General features: G+C 47.2%; 2 protein-coding genes across 3 annotated transcripts in view; both read left to right on the forward strand.

Annotated features, from left to right (window-relative positions):
* LOC110492713 (alpha-1,3-mannosyl-glycoprotein 4-beta-N-acetylglucosaminyltransferase C) overlaps positions 1 to 4018 on the forward strand; it is a 42564-nt gene extending 38546 nt beyond the window's left edge. The window contains exon 6 of the mRNA XM_036947841.2: positions 33 to 4018. Coding sequence (XP_036803736.2) covers positions 33 to 433 — 401 coding nt within the window. The 3' untranslated portion in view covers positions 434 to 4018. The remainder of the gene's footprint in view (positions 1 to 32) is intronic.
* Positions 4019 to 10572: 6554 nt separating this feature from the next.
* Positions 10573 to 12148, forward strand: part of LOC110515266 (plasma membrane calcium-transporting ATPase 2) — a 158518-nt gene continuing 156942 nt past the window's right edge. For both annotated transcript variants that reach the window (XM_090204070.1, XM_090204071.1), the window contains exon 1: positions 10573 to 11034. The gene's annotated coding sequence lies outside the window, so the exon portion shown is untranslated. The remainder of the gene's footprint in view (positions 11035 to 12148) is intronic.

The following is a 12148-nucleotide window of genomic DNA, read 5'->3' on the forward strand; positions in this document are numbered from 1 at the left end:
TGACCTGTATCTCTGTCTGTATCTCTCTCTAGTCTATAAGGACCATGTGGCGGCCATGGCCTGGTCTCCTGGTACTGGAACCTTCTTCTGGGGGCGGAGTCCCTCTTCAGGGAACCACCTAACCGTCACCTTCAAACATCCTGTTGTGGTTACCTCCATTACCGTGGTGACTGGTTCAGCAGAGGGTCGTGATCGGTTGGCATCTGCGACCGTAGAACTGGGTCTCCACCCGGTAACCGAGGAGACTGGGTCGGGGACAACATGCCAAGAGTTCTATAATGTGGGGGATCTGCAGGGAGGCAGGATGGACATGACGGACGTACACAAGAAGAGATTTGGCCACGCCTCTTCCTGTCTGAAGATAAGAGTCACAGCCAAACAGAATGACTGGGTTATCATCAAGAAGATCAGGATTACTACAAAGGAGGAATAAACACTCTGAAAACACACACACTCACTGAACAGACACACACACACACACTCACTGGACACACACACACACACACACACACACACTCACTAAACAGACACACACTCACTCACTCACTCACTCACTCACTCACTCACTCACTCACTCACTCACTCACTGAACAGACACACACACACACACACACACTCACTGAACAGACACACACACACACACACACACTCACTGAACAGACACACACACACACACTGAACAGACACACACACACACACACACACTCACTGAACAGACACACACACACACACACACACACTCACTGAACAGACACGCACACTCACTGAACAGACACACACACACACACTCACTGAACAGACACACACACACACACACACACACTCACTGAACAGACACACACACACACACACACACACTGAACAGACACACACACACACACACACACACACACACACACTCACTAAACAGACACACACACACACACACTCACTGAACAGACACTCACTCACTCACTCACTCACTCACTCACTGAACAGACACACACACACACTCACTGAACAGACACACACACACACACACACACACACAATCACTGAACAGACACACACACACACACACACACACACACACACTGAACAGACACACACACACACTCACTGAACAGACACACACACTCACTGAACAGACACACACACACACACTCACTGAACAGACACACACACACCACACACACACACACACACACACACTCACTGAACAGACACACACACACACACACACACACTCACTGAACAGACACACACACACACACACACTCACTGAACAGACACACACACACACACACACTCACTGAACAGACACACACACACACACACTCACTGAACAGACACACACACACACACACACACTCACTGAACATACACACACACACACACACACACACACACACACACACTAAACAGACACACACAAACTCACTGAACAGACACACAGTGAATGTAGCTGAGGTGATGTGGTCTGATCCTGTTGGAATGACTCTAGCCCCGTCTGTTGTAACAAGTCTAGCGTCAGACCGGGGTTCAGATCCCGCCAGTTACACACACACACACACACAAGCCTTGTCTCTGATTTTCTATTTAAATCAGGACTACGCTACAGGACTGAGACTAGACCACTCAATAAGTGGTCAGATGACGCTGATGCTACAGGACTGAGACTAGACCACTCAATAAGTGGTCAGATGACACTGATGCTACGCTACAGGACTGAGACTAGACCACTCAATAAGTGGTCAGATGACACTGATGCTACGCTACAGGACTGAGACTAGACCACTCAATAAGTGGTCAGATGACACTGATGCTACACTACAGGACTGAGACTAGACCACTCAATAAGTGGTCAGATGACGCTGATGCTACGCTACAGGACTGAGACTAGACCACTCAATAAGTGGTCAGATGACGCTGATGCTACGCTACAGGACTGAGACTAGACCACTCAATAAGTGGTCAGATGACGCTGATGCTACGCTACAGGACTGAGACTAGACCACTCAATAAGTGGTCAGATGACACTGCTGCTACGCTACAGGACTGAGACTAGACCACTCAATAAGTGGTCAGATGACACTGATGCTACGCTACAGGACTGAGACTAGACCACTCAATAAGTGGTCAGATGAAGCTGATGCTACGCTACAGGACTGAGACTAGACCACTCAATAAGTGGTCAGATGACGCTGATGCTACGCTACAGGACTGAGACTAGACCACTTAATAAGTGCTCAGATGACACTAATGCTACGCTACAGGACTGTTTTGCTAAAGTGATGCCTTGGAACTGGGAAACAGATACCGTATTTTGGAAGAGTTGGAGGTCTCTGCCGTTGGCCCCAAAGGAACAAACAACTCTGCCCGGAAACAAGGGAACCCCCTGCCATCTAAACAATTTACAACGAAACAGCTCTACAACCAGCCACAGACAACTTTCTAGGAGGAAGATAACTCAAGAGAGACGCAACTTTAAACATTTACCAAGCATCAGTCACACTGTCCTTATTGTGGGCTCATCTATGATCCCAACATGTTTCTATTAGGAAAGCAGAGACCATCTGTTTGATGTATGATTCCGCTACTCATTAGTAAACACCCGACTGCTTCAGCTAACACTGTCCATGTAGGGTCAAATGATATTAAACTACAGGAATCTGAGCAACTTAAAAAGGACTTTAAATCACTGATTCATACTGTACTTAAATCAGGTAAACAATGCATTAATTCAGGTCCCGTCTCCACGCTCTATGGATGATCATTACAGTCTTATACGCCTGCTACACATCTGGCTTAAAGGTTACTGTTGTTCAATAAGCATACAATATGTGGACAACTTTACAGCTTTTCTCCGGGATGGATTACATCTGAATAGGTATGGTACAAGCCTTCTCTCCTCAAACCTGGCTCTCACTATAGCCTCACACAGAGCATGTCAGAACTGACAATATGTAGCCATGGGGGTTGATACTCGGTCGATTCCCCATCAGACAGACTTTAGAAGTAATCTCATCTCCATCCAACTCAGGCCTGTCAGTAGTTACACAAGGAAGCGTCGATCATCTAATATTACCTTGAATGCTCCATCTGATATGAGCTCTGGAAACAGTGGCCTTGGAATTATTAATTTGAATGTTAGAAGCGTGATCCAGAAGTTAGATTTAATTGAAATACTGGTCTCACAATCACATGCTGACATATCGATTATAACTGTTACAACCTGATCTGTTTCACCTGTCCTTGTGCTTGTCTCCACCCCCCTCCAGGTGTCACCCATCTTCCCCACTTATGTCTGTGCCAGTTCGTCTTGTTTGTCAAGCTTACCAGCGTCTGTCCTGTCAGCTCCTGTCTTTTCCCAGCCTCTCTTTTTGTCATCCTCTGGGTTTTGACCCTTGCCTGTCCTGAGCCTGTACCCACTCCACCTGACCACTCTGCCTGTCCTGACCCTGTACCAGCCGCCTGACCACTCTGCCTGTCCTGACCCTGTACCAGCCGCCTGACCACTCTGCCTGTCCCTGACCCTGAACCTGCCTGTCCCTGACCCTGCCTGTCCCTGACCCTGAGCCTGCCTGTCCCTGAGCCTGCCTGTCCCTGACCCTGAGCCTGCCTGTCCCTGACCCTGAGCCTGCCTGTCCATGACCCTGAGCCTGCCTGTCTCTGATCCTGCCTGCCGTCCTGTACCTTTGCTCCTACTCTGGATTATCGACCCCTGCCTGTCCTGACCCTGTACCAGCCGCCTGACCACTCTGCCTGTCCCTGAGCCTGCCTGTCCCTGACCCTGCCTGTCCCTGACACTGAGCCTGCCTGTCCCTGACCCTGAGCCTGCTTGTCCCTGTCCCTGAGCCTGCCTGTCCCTGTCCCTGAGCCTGCCTGTCCCTGACCCTGAGCCTGCCTGTCCCTGACCCTGAGCCTGCCTGTCTCTGATCCTGCCTGCCGTCCTGTACCTTTGCTCCTACTCTGGATTATCGACCCCTGCCTGCCTTGTCTTCTGACTGCCCCTGTTACAATAAACATTGTTACTTCACACAGTCTGCACTTGGGCCTTACCTTGATACTTGATCATATCTGAATCCTGTCTGTGTGTCTCTGTTCCAGACTCAGATGTTCTGTTAGCTGGGTATAATGTCTACAGACAGAGTGGGTTGGGTAGAGGTAGACTCAGATGTTCTGTTAGCTGGGTATAATGACAGAGTGGGTAGAGGTAGACTCAGATGTTCTGTTAGCTGGGTATAATGACAGAGTGGGTAGAGGTAGACTCAGATGTTTTGTTAGCTGGGTATAATGACATAGTGGGTAGAGGTGGACTCAGATGTTCTGTTAGCTGGGTATAATGTCTACAGACAGAGTGGGTTGGGTAGAGGTAGACTCAGATGTTCTGTTAGCTGGGTATAATGACATAGTGGGTAGAGGTGGACTCAGATGTTCTGTTAGCTGGGTATAATGACAGAGTGGGTAGAGGTAGACTCAGATGTTCTGTTAGCTGGGTATAATGTCTACAGAGCAGACAGAGTGGGTGGAGGTATTGTCATATATGTTAAATGCAACCTAGATGTCAGTGTCCATTTCAACTTCTGTTCTAAAGAGTATGAATGCTGAGTTCAACATTTTATTTCACCTTTAATTAACAAGGTAAGCTAGTTGAGAACAAGTTCTCATTTGCAACTGTGACCTGGCCAAGATAAAGCAAAGCAATTTGACACAAACAACAACACAGAGTTACACATGGAATAACAAACATACAGTCAATAATACAGTAGAAAAGTCTATATACAGTGAGTGCAAATGAGGTAAGATAAGGGAGTTAAGGCAATAAATAGGCCATGGTGGCGAAGTAATTACAATATAGCAATTAAACACTGGAATGGTAGATCAGCAGAAGATGAATGTGCAGGTAGAGATACTGGGGTGCAAAGGAGCAAAATAAATAAATAAATAGATACCAGTATGGGGATGAGATAGGTAGATAGCCCATCTGTAAATCAATTCAAATGTATTTATATAGCCCTTCGTACATCAGCTGATATCTCAAAGTGCTGTACAGAAACCCAGCCTAAAACCCCAAACAGCAAGCAATGCAGGTGTAGAAGCACGGTGGCTAGGAAAAACTCCTTAGAAAGGCCAAAACCTAGGAAGAAACCTAGAGAGGAACCATGCTATGTGGAGTGGCCAGTCCTCTTCTGGCTGTGCCAGGTGGAGATTATAACAGAACATGGCCAAGATGTTCAAATGTTCATAAATGACCAGCATGGTCAAATAATAATAATCACAGTAGTTGTCGAGGGTGCAGCAAGTCAGCACCTCAGGAGTAAATGTCAGTTGGCTTTTCATAGCCGATCATTAAGAGTATCTCTATCACTCCTGCTGTCTCTAGAGAGTTGAAAACAGCAGGTCTGGGACAGGTAGCACATCCGGTGAACAGGTGCAGGCATAGCCGCAGGCAGAACAGTTGAAACTGGAGCAGCAGCACGGACAGGTGGACTGGGGACAGCAAGGAGTCATCATGTCAGGTAGTCCTGAAAGGAAGAGAGAAAGAAAGAAAAAAAGAGAGAGAAAGAAAGGGAGAAAGAGAGAATTAGAGAGAGCGTACTTAAATTCACACAGGACACCGGATAGGACAGGAGAAGTACTCCAGATATAACAAACTGACCCTAGCCCCCCGACACATAAACTACTGCAGCATAAATACTGGATGCTGAGACAAGAGGGGTCAGGAGACACTGTGGCCCCACCTGACGATACCCCCGGACAGGGCCAAACAGGCAGGATATAACCCCACCCACTTTGCCAAAGCACAGCCTCCACACCACTAGAGGGATAACTTCAACTACCAACTTACCATCCTGAGACAAGGCCGAGTATAGCCCACAAAGATCTCCGCGACGGCACAACCCAAGGGGGGGCGCCAACCCAGACAGGAGATCACGTCAGTGACTCAACCCACTCAAGTGACGCACCCCTCCTAGGGACGGCATGGAAGAGCACCAGTAAGCCAGTGACGCACCCCTCCTAGGGACAGTATGGAAGAGCACCAGTAAGTCAGTGACTCACCCCTCCTAGGGACGGCATGGAAGAGCACCAGTAAGCCAGTGACTCACCCCTCCTAGGGACGGCATGGAAGAGCACCAGTAAGTCAGTGACTCACCCCTCCTAGGGACGGCATGGAAGAGCACCAGTAAGCCAGTGACGCACCCCTCCTAGGGACAGTATGGAAGAGCACCAGTAAGTCAGTGACTCACCCCTCCTAGGGACGGCATGGAAGAGCACCAGTAAGCCAGTGACGCACCCCTCCTAGGGACAGTATGGAAGAGCACCAGTAAGTCAGTGACTCACCCCTCCTAGGGACGGCATGGAAGAGCACCAGTAAGCCAGTGACTCACCCCTCCTAGGGACGGCATGGAAGAGCACCAGTAAGCCAGTGACTCACCCCTCCTAGGGACGGCATGGAAGCGCACCAGTAAGCCAGTGACTCACCCCTCCTAGGGACGGCATGGAAGAGCACCAGTAAGCCAGTGACTCACCCCTCCTAGGGACGGCATGGAAGAGCACCAGTAAGCCAGTGACTCACCCCTCCTAGGGACATACAGTTCATATAAAGGAATCAGTCAATAGAAATGTATTAATTAGTCCCCAACCTATGGATTTCACATGACTGTGAAATTAATGCAGATATACATGTGTTGGTCAAAGATACCTTTAAAATAAAAGGTAGGGGTGTTGATCAGAAAACCAATCAGTATCTGCTGTGACCACCATTTTCTTCATACAGCGCAACACATCTCCTTCACATAGAATTGATCAGGCTGTTGATTGTGGCCTGTGGAATGTTGTCCCACTCCTCTTCAATGGGTGTGCGAAGTGAATATTGGAACACACTGTCGTACACGTCGATCCAGAGCATCCCAAACATGCTCAATGGGTGACATGTCTGGTGAGGATGCAGGCCATGGAAGAACTGGGACGTTTTCAGCTTCCAGGAATTGTGTACAGATCCTTGCGACATGGGGCCGTGAATTATCATGCTGAAACATGAGGAGATGGCAACAGATGAATGACACAACGATGGGCCTCAAGATCTCTTCATGGTTTCTCTGTACATTCAAATTGCCATCGATAAAATGTAATTGTGTCCGTAGCTTATGCCTGCCCATACCATAACCCCACCGGCACCAAGGGGCACTCTGTTCACAACGTTGACATCAGCAAACCGCTCGCCCGCTCAACGCCATACACGCTGTCTGCCATCTGCTCGGTACTGTTGAAACTGTGATACATCTGTGAAGAGCACACTTCTCCAGCGTGTCAGTGGTCATCGAAGGTGAGTATTTGCCCACTGAAGTCGGTTACGATGCTGAACTGCAGTCAGGTCAAGACCCTGGTGAGGACGACGAGCACGCAGATGAGCTTCCCTAAGATGGTCTCAGATGATCCCTGAGCGTCGTTACATGTGGTCTGTGGTTGTCAAATCAAATCAAATTGTATTGGTCACGTGTTTAGCAGATGTTATTGTGGGTGTAGCGAAATGCTTGTGTTTCTAGCTCCAACAGTCCAGTAATATCTAACAAGTAATATCTAACAATTAGCATGAGGTTGTAAATAACAAGAACATTTCCCAGGACATAGACATATCTGATATTGGCAGAAAGCTTAAATTCTTGTTAATCTAACTGCACTGTCCAATTTACAGTAGCTATTACAGTAAAATAATACCATTCTATTGTTTGAGGAGAGTGCACAGTTATGAAGAGGAACATTTATTAAAAAAACAATTAGGAACTTGAAGCTTTCCACCTTCTCCACTGCAGTCTTGTCCCGTCGATGTGGATAGGGGGGTGCTCCCTCTGCTGTTTCCTGAAGTCCACGATCATCTCCTTTGTTTTATTGACATTGAGTGAGAGGTTATTTTCCTGGCATCACACCCTACAGGACCGTCAGCTCCTCCCTGTAGGGTGTCTCATCATTGTTGGTTATCAAGCCTACTACTGTTGTGTCGTCTGCAAACTTGATGATTGAGTTGGAGGCATGCGTGGCCATGCAGTCATTGGTGAACAGAAAGTAAAGGAGGGGGCTGAGCATGCACCCTTGTGGGGTCCCTGTATTGAGGATCAGTGAAGTGTAGATGTTGATTTCTACCTTCACCACCTGGGGGCGGCCCTTCAGGAAGTCCAGGACCCAGTTGCACAGGGTGGGGTTCAAACCCAGGGCCTCAAGCTTAATGATGAGCTTAGAGGGTACTATGGTGTTGAATGCTGAGCTGTAGTCCATGAACAGCATTATTACATAGGTATTCCTCTTGTCCAGATGGGATAGGGCAGTGTGCAGTGCGATGGCGATGGCGATTGCATCGTCTGTGGATCTATTGGGGCAGTATGCAAATTTAAGTGGGTCTAGGAATCTCAGGTAAGTTAGGTGATATGGTCCTTGACTAGTCTTTCAAAGCACTTCATGATGACAGAAGTGAGTGCTACAGGGCGATAGTCATTAGGTCAGTTATCTTTGCCTTCTTGGGTACAGGAACAATGGTGCCCATCTTGAAGCATGTGGGGACAACAGACTGAGATAGGGAGCGATTGAATATGTCCGTAAACACACCAGCCAGCTGGTCTGCGCATGCTCTGAAGATGCAGCCAGGGATACCATCTGGGACGGCAGCCTTGCGACGGTTAACACGTTTAAATGTAAAAAATTATTTACATTGGCTACGCAGACACGTCTCGTGTCTGAGCCGTTGAATTGCGACTCCACGTTGTCTCTATACTGATGTTTTGCCTGTTTGATTGCCTTGCGGAGTGAATAACTACATTGTTTATATTCGGCCATATCTCCAGTCACCTTGACATGGTTAAATGCACTGGTTCAATATTATTCTCAGAAGATTCCCGGAACATATCCCAGTCCACGTGATCGAAACAATCTTGAAGCGTGCATTCCGATTGGTCAGACCAGCGTTGAATAGTCCTTAGCATGGGCACTTCCTGTTTGAGTTTCTGCCTATAGGAAGGGTGGAGGAAAATAGAGTGGTTATCAGATTTGCCGAAGGGAAGGCGGGGAGGGCCTTGTAGGCATCCAGAAAGTTGGAGTAGCAGTGGTCAAGTGTTTTAGCAGCTCGAGTACTACAGTCAGTGTGTTGATAGAACTTCGGTAACGTTTTCCTCAAATTTGTTAAAATCCCCAGCTACAATAAATGCATCCTCAGGATATGTGGTTTCCAGTTTGCATAAAGTCCAGAGAAATTATTTTTAAAGGCAGTTGTGGTGTCGAATTGAGGGGGTATATACATGGCTGTGACTATAAAGGAAGATAATTATCTTGGGAGGTAATACGGTTGGCATTTGATTGTGAGGTATTCTAGGTTGGAGTGAACACAATTACTTGAGTTTCTGTATGTTATCACAATCACACCAGGAGTAGTTAATCATGAAACATACCCTTCTTCTTACCGGAGAGATATTTATTCCTGTCTGCGCGATGAACTGAGAACCCAACTGGCTGTATGGACTAAGACAGTATTTCCCGAGAGAGCCATGTTTCCATGAAACAGACTATGTTACGATACTTGATGTCTCTCTGGAAGGAGATCCTCGCCCTGAGCTCGTCAACTTTATTATCCAGAGACTGAACATTAGCGAGTAATATACTTGGAAGCGATAGGTTGTGTGCGCGCCTCCTGAGTCAGACTTGAAGTCCACTGCAAATACTTCTTCTCTGCCAGCTGTGTTTTGGATCAGCGTCTGGAATCAGTTAAATTGCCCTGGGGGTGCAGTTCAATTGCCCTGGGGATTCCTGTTTGTAATGTTGGTAAGGCTGGCGAGATACCGCCGCTCTGATATCCAAAAGTTCTTCCCGGTTGTACGTAAGAACACAAAAATGTTTTTCTTAGCAGCTAGAAGCATGGCAGCCCTATCTGTCGGTGTCATTTTACTGAGGCAAGTTGGATGAACTGCCAAATTCTCTAAAACGACATTGGAGGCGGCTTATGGTAGAGCATTTTTTTAAATACCCTGACAAGAGTTCTGGTGGACATTCCTGCAGTCAGCATGCCAATTGCACAGTCCTTCACAACATGAGATATCTGTGGCATTGTGCAAATTTTAGAGTGGCCTTTTATTGTCCCCAGCACAAGGTGCACCTGTGTAATGATCATGCTGTTTAATCAGCTTCTTGATATACCACACCTGTCAGCTGGATGGATTATCTTGGCAAAATGAGAAATACTCACTAACAGGGATGTAAACTAATTTGTGCACAAAATTTGAAATAAATACATTTTTTGCATGTATGGAACATTTCTGGAATGTTTTATTTATTGTGAAACACTTTACATGTTGCGTTTATATTTTTGTTCAGTGTATGTTTATTTGGACACTCTATCTCCTCCCTTCCTTTTCTCTCTTCCTCCCTCCTCCCTTTCCTCCTCCCTCCTCCCCATTCTCTCTCTCTTCCTCCCTCCTCCCTATTCTCTCTCTCTTCCTCCCTCCTCCCTTTCCTCCTCCCTCCTCCCCATTCTCTCTCTCTCTTCCTCCCTCCTCCCTTTCCTCCTCTCTCCTCCCCATTCTCTCTCTCTTCCGCCCTCCTCTCCTTCCTCTTGCAGACGCTGCATGCCTCCGAGTGCGTGCAGAGGTCTCAGTTCAACCCCGGAATGTCGCATCATCATCAGCTTCTCCTAGCGCCCTCGTAGTTCTCTATCTCTGTCTATCTTTAGGACTATAAACACTGCGAGCAGAACCCGGTAGACTGATAACCGTTACCTGAGGGTGCTACCGAACCCCGTGGTCCCTCTCACCCCCCCCCCCTGCCTGCCTAGGAAGCACATCACCTCTGCGTCTTGTCTCTCTGCGCCCCGCTGCTGAGCGAGATCAATCTGACAGACAGAGCGGATCTTCAAGGGGACAATATTCATCATCATGATCAATATCAACATATGGACCAAGCGATAACGGAATCAGCTCTGTTACTTTAGTAGATTCTCTGCTTCCAGGCGCATTAACGGGATTCTGCCTCCGTCTCTGTGTCCTTGAGCTCGGCCTGTACAGTGAGTCAGTGGTGTGTAGCCTATGCATGTTTGTGTGTGCGTATGTGCATCTGTGTGTGTGCATATGAATACATATGTGTGTACATGTAGGTGCATATCTGTGTGTACGTTTGTGTGTGTGTGTGTGTGTGTGTGTGTGTGTGTGTGTGTGTGTGTGTGTGTGTGTGTGTGTGTGTGTGTGTGTGTGTGTGTGCGCGTGTGTGTGTGTGTGTGTGTGTGTGTGTGTGTGCACGCGCGCGCGCATGGTATGATGTCTGATGATGGAAGGAGATGTTTTGTAGGAGGTCAAACAGTTATTTAATGTATTTGATTGACCCCTGTGATCACGCTGTCCGGGTAGGTTGGTGCTTCTGTCATAGTGTGTTTGTGTGTGTGAGATCAGAGAGTGAGAGATGGACAGAGATATAGAGGAAGGAAGTGTCACACAGTAGACTACATAACAGCTATACTGAGTGAACAAAACAACACCTTCTCTTTCCATGGTGAATCCAGATGAAAAGCTACGATCCCTTAATCACCTGTTAAATCCATTTCATTCCGTGTAGATGAATGGTAGGAGACAGGTTAAAGGAGGATTTTTAAACCTTGAGTAAATTGAGACATCGATTGTGTATGTGGGTCAAGAACTGCAATGCTTCTGGGTTTTTCCCACTCAACAGTTTCCTGTGTGTATCAAGAATGGTCCACCACCCAAAGGACATCAAATCAAATCTATTTAGTTTATTTGTCACGTGCGCCGAATACAACCTTACAGTGAAATGGTTACTTACAGGCTCTAACCAAGAGTGCAAATAAGGTATTAGGTGAACAATAGATAGGTAAAGAACAGTAAAATGACCGGCTATATACAGTAGCGAGGCTATAAAAGTAGCAGAGAGTAGCAGTAGCGTAAAAGAGGGGGTGGTGGGTGGTGGGACACAATGCAGAATAGCTCGGTCAACTTGACGCAACTGTGGGAAGCATTGGAGTCGATGTGGGCCAGAACCCCTGTGGAAAGCTTTCCACACCTTGTACAGTCCATGTCCCGACAAATGGAGGCTGTTCTAAGGGCAAAAAAGGTGTGCAACTCAATATTAGGAAGGTGTTCTTAATGTTTTGTATACTCAGTATAAATCAGTAATGGAT

Source organism: Oncorhynchus mykiss, chromosome 16, assembly GCF_057628025.1.
Source record: "Oncorhynchus mykiss isolate SJ-2025 chromosome 16, ASM5762802v1, whole genome shotgun sequence".
NCBI classification, from domain to species: Eukaryota; Metazoa; Chordata; class Actinopteri; order Salmoniformes; family Salmonidae; genus Oncorhynchus; species Oncorhynchus mykiss.